The sequence below is a fragment of the Monodon monoceros genome, unplaced genomic scaffold (assembly GCF_005190385.1).
Source record: "Monodon monoceros isolate NGI ecotype Baffin Bay Population unplaced genomic scaffold, NGI_Narwhal_1 Super_Scaffold_12, whole genome shotgun sequence".
NCBI classification, from domain to species: Eukaryota; Metazoa; Chordata; class Mammalia; order Artiodactyla; family Monodontidae; genus Monodon; species Monodon monoceros.
Window position 1 is genome coordinate 123,375,260 of NW_021703768.1, and position 15,163 is coordinate 123,390,422.

Below are 15,163 nucleotides of genomic sequence, written 5' to 3' on the forward strand. Positions count from 1 at the left end.
GTCCATTTGGGGCTTGAATTATCCATATTAGAAGTCATGATCTTGAAAAGAATTGCATAGTTGCCAAGCTTCCATTTCATTTTGTGCCGAACAATTAGAGTGAGCATGGAGTGATTAACAGAGATTAATGATCTCAAATGTTTGAGGGTTTTTTTTTTTTAGCAGAGGGAGGAACACTCCCAAACACATTCTCTATTTTTAAAATTTATTTGTTTACTTACTTACTTATTTATTTATTTTTGGCTGCGTTGGGTCTTCGTTGCTGCGCGCGGGCTTTCTCTAGTTGCAGAAAGCGGGGGCTACTCTTCATTGCGGTACATGGGCTCCTCATTGCTGTGGCTTCTCTCGTTGCGGAGCACAGGCTCTAGGCACACAGGCTTCAGTAGTTGCAGCACGTGGGCTTCAGTAGTCGTGGCTCGCGGGCTCTAGAGCTCAGGCTCAGTAGTTGTGGCGCACAGGCTTAGTTGCTCCGCAGCGTGTGGGATCTTCCCGGACCAGGGCTCGAGCCCATGTCCCCTGCATTAGCAGGTGGATTCTTAACCACTGCACCACCAGGGAAGTCCTGTTTGAGGACTTTCTAATATAACAATTGTCTTTTGGGAGCAAATCCATGGTCCATCTCATCTAATGTTCTGTTGCTTCAAAACATGTCCCCCAGGGAAAGCCACTTTTGACTGCTAATGTGCTGAGGCCATGGAATTAGAGGGGTTGCTAACAAGGCAAGAAACAGCAGCCCATATATGGCTGAAAGCAGTTTTCCTTTTTTTTCTAGGTTAGCTGCCGAGAACAGGACTCATGCCTCAGCTCTACACATACAGTGACAGCCCAGAGTTCCACACGGTTTAAAAAGCTCTTTCAAATGAATTGCCCCACTCATCTCTCCATCAGCCCTGTGAAAAAGTTAGATTATGAGCAGCATAGTAATGATAGAAAATGTGGGCTCTAGAGTCAACTTCTGTTTTTAAATCCTGGCTTTTCCACTTACTAGCAGGGTGACCTTGAGCAAGTCACGTAGCCTTTCTGAACTTCACTTTTCTCATCTGTAAAACAGAGATAAGGGTGCCTACCTCATACAGAGATTGTAAAACTCTGATAGGTAATTAATGCATGGAAAATGTTTAATATACTTAAACATGGCGTCTAATAAGTGCTCAGGAAATGTGAACTGCTACTGTTTACCTTTTTCTCCGCCCCCACCCCAATCCCCACCACCTGTCAGGACCACCATCTTTGCAACTACCGATATCACCATCTATCTTCCCCCGCAGGAAGATAAGGAAACTAAATCTCCAAGATGGGCTTTTTTTCTGAAGTCAAGCAACTACTAACTAAGTCAGGTAGGACTAACCCATTATCTTCTGACCATACCATCCGCCCTACCTGGAGCACTTCATCCCTCTCCCCTTCACCTTACTCCTCCTCAACCATCAGGTCTCAGCTTAGCCATCTCCTTCTTCATGAGCCCTCTTCTGAGCCCTCCCCCATCATCTTACAGTCCCTTGTCCTTCCCCCATCACAGAACTTCTCAGACTACATAATAACTGCCTGTTGTCCTGTCTGTGTCCCCCACTAGGGCATGAGTTCCTTAACAGAAGAGTCCAGGCATGTATACTATACTCTCACATCCCCAGTACAAAGCACAGCACATAGTAAGTGCTCAATAAATACTTAGTTAATAAAAGAATGAACGGCAGACTCCTTTCATACCAATCTGCTGCTACATATTAAAGTATTATTTCTCCTTGGAGCACAATTTGGGCAATCAGAGATTGCAACACATGACTTCATGCCTTATACTGCTATTACATCATCTTCACCTCTCGTTGAAAACTCAAGGCAATCTTAACCAAATTCTAATGGAGTCCATTTCTGAAGAAAGTACCTTAACTTCTGTAAATAATGCCTTGAATGGCACTGATGTTAATACACACACACACACTCATTCATTTCATACCTCATGCTTATTCACAAACTATGCATGTGCTTACAGTCACCAACCCCTGAGCATTTTGAAAAGGGCACCATCTTTTTTTTTTTTTTTTTTTGGCCATGCCCCACGGCATGTGGGATCTTAGTTCCCTGACCAGGAATCAAACCCGGGCTCCCTGCACTGGAAGCGCAGAGTCTTAACCACTGGACCACCAGGGAAGTCCAAGGGCACTGTCTTTTAGCTTTGAAGGTATTTTTCAGAAACATTTGGACTTGGTGAGACACGATGAAAAGCCAATATTCATCCTTGCTATTCTTCCTCCAAGCAAGCACTGAAAATTCTCACTCTGAACTCTCTCTTTCTCACTTGCAGCTTTAGTACTTATGGAAATTTTGAGTCCGACATGATGCAGACCCGCAAAACATGACCAAATACTTTAGTCCTTCCCTCTCCCTCCCTCTTGGAGGAGGTATAGAGGGCATAAATTTGGAAGCTTCAGGGAAATCCTTCAAAGTCCATCTAGTCTTATTAAAGTACTGTCACTGAGGACAAACCAAATAAAACTCAGCCCTCCAATCAATACCATATTAGAATGCATTGAAAATGTGACTTGGATGACAGGAATGAAAGAAAAGTACATTGAAATTATAACAGACATAAACCCATTATTAAAATAAGTCAGACAGAAATATGTAAATTTTTCTATAACAAGGAAAGAGCTGAACTCCACATCACAAGCACTGCAAGGTATTATTTAAAAACAAACCCTGCTCTCCTATTATCTTATTTTAAAAAGCACATTAAGAAATATAACCTGTATGGAGCCTACAGAAATGTATAAAGCTAAAGTTGCATAATTCCTTTGGGACACCAATGCCTGACACAGCCTTATCCGTAGAATGATGGAGAACATGCATAAACATACATACGTACATATAAATATACACATCTGCTCTTTCTTTTCTTCTCCCACTAAGTCATTAACCACCTTTTTCATTTCATTTCCCTATACTAAATATTTATTTGGAAACTCTTCTTTCCCCATTCCTTCTCTCAAAAGGAGCTCTTCTCTTCTGAATCTTACTCTTTGCTCCGTCCCAGAGTTCTTACCTGCCTCTGTTACAAATTCCACCTCAAGGGAAAATCTCTGATGATTCTTTTTTCTTAAATAAAAATATATTGTTCTTTTGCACTAAATTTTATTTTCCAGGGCCCCCAAAATACAGCCAAATGTGGAGGCTCTAAAGCTAAAGAGTCTCCCTGTACTGTTCCAAGAAATAAATAAAAACAAGCCAGCAGATGTCTTCACGCTACCTCCTCCAAATCAGGTGGGATTGTTTAGGGATTACACTGAAAGGGATTCCAGTATAGACACCCATATTGTCTGTCTTCGCCTGCTGACCCCAACCCTTTTATCTGTTAGAACAGTTAATATATCTGTCTGGTTCACTAGCCTATTCTACATACCTCTTAAGCATCTATAAAGTAGGGTCTATTCTTATCTAGCCTAATCCCTCTCTCCTGGTAGTTTCTTGGCTAATTATTATTTGTCTTTGCTGTGAACCAACGCACGTCATCAAAACATGTTCTTAGTTCTTAGAAGAGTAAGTTCAGCGATGCTTCCGATTTACTTTTTTTTTTTCAAATGCGAATGAGTGGATTTGGGACCCACAGAACAACTTTTAAGCAATGGGAACTAGTCAACCCTTCCACGTTGCTATTTTATTAACAAGAGTAGGTATAAATAATCATACTAATACCTTTGTTTCCGTAGGTGCTTTCCTCTGGATAATTCATGCTTCATTACCGTGCCACTATTCTCTGTCTTGTGTTCTCCCTTGGGTTCTGCGACAAACACAGGGCTCAGATCCAGACTCCAGAAGGTAGTGAAGCTTCCACGTTTGTTAACGTACACAGGTGCGTTACACACTCCCCAGATTCCTCGCTAGCATCTTTGTGTGAGGTTGCCCCTGACCTGTCAAAGTCCAGGCTAATGAGGTGACACCACCCACACTACAAAACCTCTCTGTGCTTCAGCCTTCTCGACAGCAACTGGGCTGCCTTCGGGTTTTGAAGAGCAGTGGTTATCAAAGCGTTGCTCTAGACCAGCAGTAGCAGCATCACCTGGGAAACCATTAGAAAGCAAAGGTTCAGGGCCCATCCCAGACCTAGTAAATTAGAAACTCTGAGAGGAGCCCAGCAATTTGTGTTTAACCAACACTTCAGGTGATTCTAATAGCATTAGAGTGGAAAACAACAGCCATCGGGCATCTAGGGAGTTTGGGGGAGCCCTGCGGTTAGGAGAGCTATCTTTATTGGAAGAGGGATCACGTGCACAGGACCAAGCTTTGAGGTAAGGCTTAACAGTGTAGTGCTAGGAGCAATGGGTAAAAAAAGAGAGAGTGCTCTGACACACAGAACCACTTTTAAGCAATTGGAACTACTCAGAAACAGGAGCAAGTCATTTGACTTCTCATCATTGATTAGAAGAGGCTCCCTTTCTCTCAAAGGGCTCACAGGTATAAGATTATACTCTGGCAGAATCTACGAATAAGGCAATATAAAAAGTACTAAAAATAAAGCAAGGTTCTTTCAAAAACAACAAAATTAAGCCATAATAGTAAGCTTCAACATACCACTAATATAGAAAGAGAGGTTTATAATTAATCTATTATCATTAATGTTTTAATATCTCAAAGCTATTACCTTTAAAAAATTATCCTACTGATGGTGCCTAGAGTAGATAATGGATTTTTGTTTCCTAATGCCTTATTTCTTATTCAGAAAAGACCAGCAGTTGGCTTAGATTCTCATAAGATTCCAGTTATTATTATATGAGATTATATTTATTATTTAAAAGGGACCAATCACCACCAGCCAGAATTGATACTACATCAGAGATTAAGGTTGAGGTATTAACTTACTTCTCCTCTGTTTTGTAACCAAAACAACCATCTTTTGACAGTCATGATTTTGCTTCAGGATAGTTAGATAACTGAATGAATATTAATGAAAAGACAACCTAATATTATTTAGCCATTATTACATACCAGGTACCTGGCACTGTCCTGAGCACATCATATACACTGTAGTATTTAATATTCACAGCAACCTTAGGAAGTTAAGCATTGTTATCCTCATTCTAAAAAGGAGGCACCTGGGCTGACAGAGGTTCAATTACTTGCCCAAGGTCACAGAACTAGCAAGGGATGGAGTCAGGAAACAAAGCCAGTGGTTTCCAGAGTCAGGGTCTTTAATCCTTTGAGTGTATCTTTTTAGTATAATCCTGAACTCTAGGGATTTGGAGGGCAGAAAGAATGTTTGGCCCAGCGCAAATAACACTTAGGACCATTTAAGGCTTCTAGAAATACTAAAGACAACCAACAATCAAACAACCATTTAATGAATGTTCAATCTGTGTCAGGTACTGAATTAACCATTGTACAACTACTATCTCACGTAATCCTTACCACACCATGGAAGGCGGTTACCACTGTCATGATTTTACATATGGGTAACTATAGTTAGAGGATTTAAGTAATGAGCCCATCTTCTTAATAAAGAATACACTGCTCACATAATTAAATGTAAAGGAAGCGAAATATGTACTGAGCAGGTAAAAAACACTCAGTAAATGTAACTTCCCGTCCCTTATATTAAGTTTCCAGGGATAAGGATGGTGTCAGTGATGATTAAGTCACTGTCTTTCTTACCTATCTCCTTACTTGTTCCATATGGCAGATATTTGTGAGTTAGATATCTGGGTGCTTGTACGCAGTCTTGAAATAGAACTGAGTTCACTGACTTCTCTACATCTTTATGATCACCAAACACTACCTCTTTGAGGCTTGCACCACTGACTAGGAGAGTGGCCCCCAAACCTGCCCATTTGGCAATAGTAACAATGAACAACCTTAGGACATATAAGACATATCCCACACCCAAGCCCAACAATCAAAGGGTAACATGCCACGTTGCTCTACCCAAAGAACCTTGTGCTAAGCATGTAGGTGGCCAACATCTCACAGAGAGAGTCAGCAAAAATGAATACCTTTTCCCAAAACTGCAAGATTTCATCTAGTTGAGAGTTCAATGAAAGTTGATTTATTTAGTATTCTAATATCATGGGAAGAGCTCTGTTTTCAGAATCAGAATCTCTGGCCCTCAGTCATGTCTCCACCACAAACCAGCTATGTGATCATGGGCAAGCCGCTTAACTCCACTGGATCTGTTTTCTCACTGAGAAAATGAGACAAAATAAAACTTGTTCTCCAAATTTTTTGTGCATAGTAGATAAGAGCTGTGAAAATACTTTGCAGAAATATAAAACCCTGTCAGAAGTATGAGATGGGATTATTATTTTATGTAACTCCTTCCTCGCCTAAAATTTGGCGGCCAATGTATCAACCTGGTTAGCTAAGAAGTTGGTTTACTGACAGACTAATTTGAAAGGTAAGAGGAAGAGGACTGTTTAAAACTGATAATTAGCAGCTATAGCAAGAACACCCATGCAACTACTTGCTCAGTTGTGTTGACGGTTAAGAGGGATTCATTTCCAATGACCTTACTTCTCTATAACCTTCGCAAATCCCTAGGTCAGTGAATGTTCCTATGAAATAAGCTGAGAAACCTTTCCATGCAAGCAAAAAGGATTACCGGCAAACCATTATGTCACTAAACATGACAGAGACACTCTCCGTGGCTCAACAAATGGGGGCTCGTTATATTTTGCCAAAGACACCTTTAGATTCCTATTCAGGTTTCAAGGTGCCAAGTTATTCACCCTCACATGTCTACATCAGAGCAGAAATTAGCCTATATGTAGATTGCTTGGGACAGCAGTGACAGGAGACAGGAAAAAGGGCATTTTTATGCTGGGAGAAAAAAAGAAACTCCATCTGGAGTTAAATCTGGAGAGATGAATAAAAGATAGTATTTTAGTACTATTGATTGTTTTTACATCTCACTGAGAGGATTCAACCAAAAGTTTCAAGAGCAAAGAGATAAACATCAAGTAAACATTGGGACTGACATATATACACTAATATGTATAAAATAGATAACTAATAAGAACCTGCTGTATAAAAAATCAAGTAAACAATTTCTTTGGTGCCCTTTCATTTATCTTGGACTATGGTTCCCCCTTAAGTTATGTGATAGATTAACATGGCCTTGTGATGTGACACCATCATCCTGCTTTTCCTATTATACCTCTTTTCTTAAAATATTTTGTGGTCAACACGAACAGGTAAAAGTCTAAATTCTCCCTGTGCCTGTATTTGGAAAGGTAAATTCATTTTTTTTTCAAGTCACTGGTTGTAAAGCTATAAAGCTGATGGCTTGATTAGTCACTCAAACTCTGGCTTTGGATCATCTTACCAAAACAGAGGTTACAGAGGATGCTTAGATCATGGTCAATGACTGGGAAGGAAACCAAGGTTTCTCAGACATAAGACATGCCAAACTTTTCAAAGCCAAGGTCATCTCATTTTCCTGCTTCTGCTTCTCTGATAAAACATACCTATGCTCTGTTACTAACAGTCACTCTGCAATACACTACACGTGAACCAGCTGTCCCCCCAAGTGCAGGCCTCTCCAGTGGGTCTGGTCGTCACTAAGCCACTGATTAAACACTTTAAGACTGCCTTTGGCAAAACATACCAGAAATTCCTTCAGGGTAATTAAAACCACCTTCTGTGTCAATAAATACAGACTGTGAGATCCTTCATGTGCAGAGGGGCTGGTGCTGACCCACGGGCTCTAGGACGTTTATTCTTAAGATGGCTTTTCCATCACTGCAATTGATTTTAACTGACTCATCCAGACCCTTCCCCCGCCCCACTATGGAATGACTGGTTGAACTCAGAGGTGTCATCTTATCCTTATTGTTTAAGCCAAGAGACAGGACCAAAGGGGCTGTGAACCTAAGGGCCAAGCTCATTGCCAAAGCCCTTTCACCCAGACCTACAGGTACGAGAACTTGAATGGAATTCTTGTTACAGAATGTGACAATTACTAGTGTCCACTTTTCACTGCTTTTCCAGGGTTCCAACTGATTTTCATTTGAAGAATTATTAATGTGACTTCAAAGTAAAGAGAAGAACTCAAGTGAATATTTACTACATTGATATCCAGTGGCCTGTTCTTCGCACATAACAGACACTCCATGAATTATTTTTCACCCCAATAACAGCTTTATAATTTTTAGTATGTAAACAATGCATAATACTTATTGAAAACTGTCATACATTAGAAAATATAAAGATAAATAGTAAAAATTACTAAAAGTTCCATCAGCCTGAGATAACCATCATTAATATTTTGATAACCATTCTGTTTGTTGAATTCTCACAATTCACACATACAGGAGGAATCATACTATACAGATCATGGATGTGGTGAACTTTAATATTTTGAATTGTCTTTTTTTTGCTCACTTCTCCCCTCACCCCCCCATAACCCATGGTAATAACCCTTTATATACTTTTTTCATTTGGGTGCTATCATATACCAACTCATATGGCATGACTAATTTCAATTACTTCATCAATACTTGCTGAATGGTTAAAGGGTAAAAAACAAACATGTAAACAAATGAACGAATAAATAATGGGTCATGCTCTTAATTAGCTGGTATGATTTCCAAGTGATTGCAAAAAGCACATCTTTTGACAGCACCCTTGTAGCTTTAAACCCTAGTGGGCATAGGAGAACCTGGCTTCAATATGTGAAGAGGGAGCCCCAAGTTCAAACTCCCACGTAAAGAATATGTAACTGGCTGCTGTCCTAACTACAGAGACATAATCAATTTACTCTCAAACTCAAATCCAGTTTAAAAACCATTTACTAAGCACCTGTACGCCAAGCACTGCACTGTCCTCTGTAGGATAAACTAAAGGGGTAAAGATGTGATGACTGCGTTCTGGGAATTTCTTTCCAGTTGGGGAGACAACATTCGGTCTGCCTCTTTCTGGCAGGCTGTCTGACCTTGGACCTCAGGTTTCTCATTCATGAAATGGGAATGAGACCTATACATCACAGGATTGTCGTTATGATTAAATAATTCAAGGAATTCAAGAAAAATGTCATGGGAAAATCTGGATTGGAGGCAGGTCACATAGGTACCAGGGAAGGGGAAAGGGTACTTATAGGAGCAGGGAAGCAGGAATGGCCTGGGGTAGTGAGGACCCTGCACAAGCCAGCCTGCCTGGTTTGAAGATCTGTTGGGAGAGACTCGGGTAAACAAAGGGACAGGCAGTAAACAGTAAGGCTTATAAGCACAGGAGAAAATCGTGAACAGACTAATCTTCTTAAAGGGTCAAACAAAAGGCGGAAAATGTGTTTTGCCTCTTCAGCATGTGCCAACGTCTAGATGCCATCCATATGAGTGACTCAAAGGCAACCTGCTTGTCAAGTAACTGGAAAAAGAAAAGACCTGGCCTGCACAATGGGCTCAAATCCAAGTTTCTTAGACTTATAGGAAAAATTCTGATCGGAAAATTTCCATCTCAAATTGTGCTGAGAAAGCTTAGGGACTGAGTAAGCATGTTGGCAGCAGAAGTACAATATGGTAATCAGACTCCTTTTGCATTTTTCACCACAGTGCACAGTTCTTCAGGTCCTGGGGAGACCTTGGCAGGTTTTTGATCTCTGACGCTGTGAGGGGTCAGAGAACCCATAAGGAAATACACCTTGTTCACAAATGGAACTGCACCCAAATCTTTCCTCCTACATCCTATGAAGTAACCAGAGAGTTCTGACTTCCAAAGCATAGTATGTTAATTTCACCCAGGCTAATCCTACAGACCTGGAGTGGGATATTAGATATTAATCATTGCGAGAGACATCAATTGGAGGCACTGAGCTGTCCCAGTCTCTCCCTGTTAAGCTCAGGGTCCCAGGGCAGCTCTTCTCCCCTCTGTCATATCTTTTCCTTTTAAACTAGAACCACTGATGAACTCCTGGAAGCCTATCCCCATGCATCTGTGCTGCCCTAATCAATACTCTTTCACCCCATCCCACCTGCCCTGGCCTCCCAGACAGCAGAGAAAGGGGATGAGAGGTAGATTTTAACATTACCATCTCAAATCATCGTTGAAACTTAATGTTTATAGAAGCTGTTTTAATACTTTTAGAACTCTGAGGAAGCAACTGGATCACCTACTAACCACACAAATCTTTATCCATTGAACTGTCCATCCATCCATCCATCCATCCATCCATCCATCCATCCATCTACCCAGCCAGCCAGCCATGCATCCTTTAAATTTTATCTACTGAACACTTAGGTCACAAACTGTGTATCATTTTTTAATACTTCATAAAAGTTTAAACAAAAAAAGTCAAAGAATGTGGTCTTCTTACTACAATACCTCCAGATAGTTCAGAGGGAGAAAAGTGCCCCAAGTATCCAAGCCAAATGAACTGAGACTTCAGATGGACCCCCAACTATAATCCCCAAAGACTGATGAACTACAGACAGCCAACATACAGCTGACTCTGGAACAACGTGGGTTTGACTACACGGGTCCACTTAAACACGGATATTTTTTTAAATAGTAAATACTTGAGTACCACACAGTTCATGGTTTGTTGACTCCATGGATGCAGAAGAACTGGGAGTGTAGAGGGCTGACTATAAATTATACCTAATTAACCTCTGCGTTGTTCGACGGTTGTTGGACTAAAAATCGCTCATTAAAAATGTAATCCCAGTGGTAGTTTATAAGATTTTTACTTTTCATTTCCATCAAATCATGCTCTCAAGTTTTGGAGGGAAATTAGAGATGTTTGGAAATCTTGAGCCAACGATAGAGTCTAGTTTTCTCAGATTTATCTAGGTTCAAACTGCATTCAACCGCATATAGTAATAATAAGAAAAGGTTAACATAGCTTTCAGAAACGTCAGAGTTGAGCCCCACAAGAGGCTAGCTCATTAAACAACCATACTGGTTGTCATATTGGGTCAATCATTCTTTGAAATTACCTACTCACCAGTTTGAAGAAAATTAACATTTCTGGGTCACTAGGTTCCATATACTTATCTACAACTGATGCCCGGGAACCAGGAAAGTCATTTTATTTAAAGTAGGTGGGCAACTAAATCCCAGAGAGCAAGCTACTTACCCATGTATTTAATAGCGGAGGCTGAGCACTGAGCTTGTTTTCCCACTAGGAAGGGTAAGAGGACCTGGGGCTTTGGGGAGGGACAAGGGCAACGGGATCAAATGAAAGCTCATTAATTATATCTTCATGACTTTTTTTTTCTGATTTTCACCCCACATACATTCTCTAAGATGAACTTAAACACTCTGAAAACGAGTGACAACGTGAAGTAGAGGCAAAACACGGACCAAACAAAAGTAGGAAAGAGCCACAGCAATTACAAAGGCACTCACTGGTACCACTTTTTAGAACGCAATTTATTGATCTTCTCTAGAAACTTAATTGTTCGTACCATTTAACCCGGTAATCTTGACTTTAGACACTTGTTCTAAGAAAATAACCTGAGAGATGATTTAGATGCATGCAATCATTTATCACACAAATATTACATCAAAATCCTGGAAATAATCCAAACTTCCAGCATTGAGTGATTGGTAAAATTATGGTTTAACTATAGGATGTTACAGAAGAATGCTCATAGTATTGTGTTTGGGACCAAAGCAAACATAGGTATGATAATATTTTTCAGATAATCCCTTTTTTCATCCATCTCTCTCTCTCTCTCTCTCTCTCTCTCTCACACACACACACACACACACACACACACACACACACACACACACAGCAGCCTGGAAGAAAATACATCAAGAAATGTTTGTAATGATTATGTTCAGAGCTAAATTCGACTTTCTGTTTTACACTTTTCTTTACAGTCCCAATTTTCATCAGTGAGCATATATTTTGTTCTCTCACAGCCTCTATTCTTTTCCTATGTAGCATTTACCAAGATTTATATTCATGTTCTTATGTTTGTGTTTAATGTGTATCTTTCCAGTAGAATGCAAGCTCTATGACAGTAGAACATGTGTCTGGTTTTTGTTTTTTTTTTAAATTGCATATCTGGGGTTTTTTTTAGCGTGATGCCTAGTATATAACAAACATTTTTAAAGTAACCACTGAGTGAGCAGCTGTGGGGACACTACCTGGAAGATGTGTGGTGGTATATGAGGGTTCTAATGGGCATCAAACAGTCGGCTACGTCTCTAGTCTCCAGCTCATTTGCTCAATAATACACCATTTTCCTTGCTTACTTTTGCCTCCTAAGATCACACAAGACTCCACTCTCCATTAGGAATGCCTGTGCTGCTCCGCTCCACCTGTCAGAATCCCACGAAGACCCCACCTTCCCCACTGAGCCATTCCTGTTCAGGTAAGCATCACTCTAGCACTTACCAAAATCACTCACTTGGAAGATCAACATTTTTTGAACATTATTGGGTACCAAACACTTTTTCTGAATAGGGGTCAGCAAACGATGGTCCATGGGCCACCGCCCGATTTTGCAAATAGAGTTTTGCTAGAATACAGCCATGCCCACACGCTACAATGGCAGAGTTGAGTAGGTGGGACATAGACTGTATGGTCAGGAAAGATGAAAACATTTACTATCTGGCCCTTTACAGGACAATTTACAGACCCTGTTCTAGAGCATCTACGTACTTGTGAAAAGCGGACATGACACCAGATTTTCATCCCATCAGGTTATTCTTAGGGCAATATGGGATCCAAAGTATATCTCCAAGAGCTTTGTAAAAAAGAAATTATTGTAATATACCTAAATCCGGGTTTTTTTGAATTTTATTTTATTTATCTTTTATATAGCAGGTTCTTATTAGTCATCCATTTTATACATATTAGTGTATATATGTCAATCCCAATCTTCCAGTTCATCCCACCCTCACCCCCACACCCCGCCACTTTCCCCCCTTGGTGTCCATACATTTGTTCTCTACATCTGTGTCTCTCTTTCTGCCCTGCAAAGCGGTTCATCTGTATCATTTTTCTAGGTTCCACATATATGCATTAATATACGATATTTGTTTTTCTCTTTCTGACTTACTTCACCCTGTATGACAGTCTCTAGATCCATCCACGTCCTAAATCCATTCTTAAGAACATACATTTCTGTGTCAGATATACATGCATTCAAGTCCCGAGTCTGCTGACTGATGCTGGGCAGATTACACAACTTCTCTAAGCCTCAGTTTTGTCATACATTCCCTCATTTCCTTAATAAACGTGTAATAAGCGCTATTTACCAGATATTGGACTAGGAGATGGATAATAGACAACGGTGACTAAGACCTAAAAAGTCTCACCTAATTCAGCCTTAATTGTAAATACAGCTGAGGACTGCTGTGAGGATTTTATGATGTACACACACACGTGGATGCACGTACCTATTATCATATATATACACACCAATGTAGTACACAATACATATACACGTAATATATAGTACATCATATATAGCAGGGGTCCCCAACCCTCAGACCGGTACCGGTCCTCAGCCCGTTAGGAGCCGGGAGGCACAGCAGGAGGCAGGCGAGCGGGAGAGCGAACGCAGCTACATCTGCCGCTCCCCACTGCTCACGTTACCACCTGACCCATCCCCCCACCCCCGTGGAAAAACTGTCTTCCACAGAACCGGTCACTGGTGCCAAAAAGGTTGGCGACCGCTGATATATAGTGTATATAGAGTCCCTAACTCAATTCCTGGTACACTCAGTACTCAGTATATGATGGCTCTTCCTCCGTATCATAATTACAACAGAATCTCTTTTAACAGACCTCTAGGACGTTGACTCATTGGATGAAAATATGCCTTCAATTCCCTCTGTAAAATGGGTCTCTAGCCTGCTCTACATTCACAGCTAATTTATTAAGGTCATCTCTGGTCCACCGGCTCACTTCTGTTTCTTTTGGTTGAGCTGCACATGTACTGAGAGTCAGTTGTGTCCGCTCCCAAATCTCTTGATGCCCGTATACTTGTCATTTAATTAAATATCATGGAAGGTGATGAAAAGAATGGTGTGAAAAGGCAGAGAATTATTGTTTGATATGAAAACTAAGTTTAATGCTTTCAAAAAATGATCAAGAATTGTCAATTAAATGTGGGAGAGTGAAAAGATGGGGGACGGTCATAAAAATCTAGAAGGATCAGTAGTTAAGATTGGTTCTACTTAACCAATCTACACTCTCACTCAACCTCAAGGAAACCAATCTCAGACATGGTCTTTGTCATTTTGGGTGTGGTTTGTGCAAGAAAAATGTAAGTCCCGATCAGCAGTTCCATTCTCAGAGACTAAGCCTTGATTCTTCAACAGGCTTTTCATCAAAATGAGGCAATGCTGTTTAAAATAGGTGTATCAGGAACTATACTCAACATTTAGTAATAACCTATAAGGGAAAAGAAGCTGAAAAACAATATATACATATCTCTGAATCACTTTTCTGTACACCTGAAACTAACACAACATTGTAAATCAACTATACTTCAATTAAAAAAAATAAAATAGGTGTATCATTGTTATGATTCTCTGCCTTAACTATTCCAATTTATCATCCACTATTGGTCCCAACTGCACGGAGTGAGAGGGATTCTTCTGTATTTATTAAATGCTCACGTATAAACAATAACATGTTAGCCAGGGGCATGTTGCCTCGGCCGCTGCCATATTTTATAGGTAAAAGAATAATCAGAGAGATGGCGTGACTGGTCCAAGGCCTCGGAACTAGTACTGCCGGAGGGGGGCGTCTTGAGCCAGGCAGGCTCTGATTCCACCATCTCAGCCCCCCAGGGATAACAGAGAGGCAAACGCAGCACAGACTCACACAGTCTGGCTTATACGATTAAGTACATTCTGAGAAGGTCAGAGCATCATCTGCCCAAATGGATGGAAAGATGCTTGAAGAGCAAGAACTTCTATTTCAGCACACTCCCCAGCACCACCACCACAGCAAGCTTGGCAAGGGATCCAAAAAAATCAATTTTGTTGGAGTTGGTGAATTTTATTTCCTAATTTATAATAGTAGAAGGAACTGGGGCTTCCTGATTTCTAAAAGAAAAAGGTTCGTGTGGGATTTACAGCCCCCTCCATGGAGCACACAACAGCAGGGGAGACAGTCTATTGTGCCTGTCAGATCATGTCACTGAAGGCTCAGCCTCACCAATTGGCACTTGCTCTTTCCTGTCGGTGCGGCAAGTTGAGCAGTGCCCTGCTCACC

General features: G+C 40.7%; 1 protein-coding gene across 7 annotated transcripts in view; it reads right to left on the reverse strand.

Annotated features, from left to right (window-relative positions):
- The window catches only part of PPP2R2B (protein phosphatase 2 regulatory subunit Bbeta), a 452,968-nt gene that overhangs the window by 268,836 nt on the left and 168,969 nt on the right, over positions 1-15,163 (reverse strand). Inside the window, exon 2 of one of the 7 annotated variants that reach the window (XM_029216993.1) lies at positions 3,691-3,775. The exons of the other annotated variants lie outside the window; for them this stretch is intronic. Within the exon in view, the coding sequence (XP_029072826.1) occupies positions 3,691-3,727 (37 nt within the window). The 5' untranslated portion in view covers positions 3,728-3,775. The remainder of the gene's footprint in view (positions 1-3,690; positions 3,776-15,163) is intronic. 7 annotated transcript variants of the gene reach the window in all.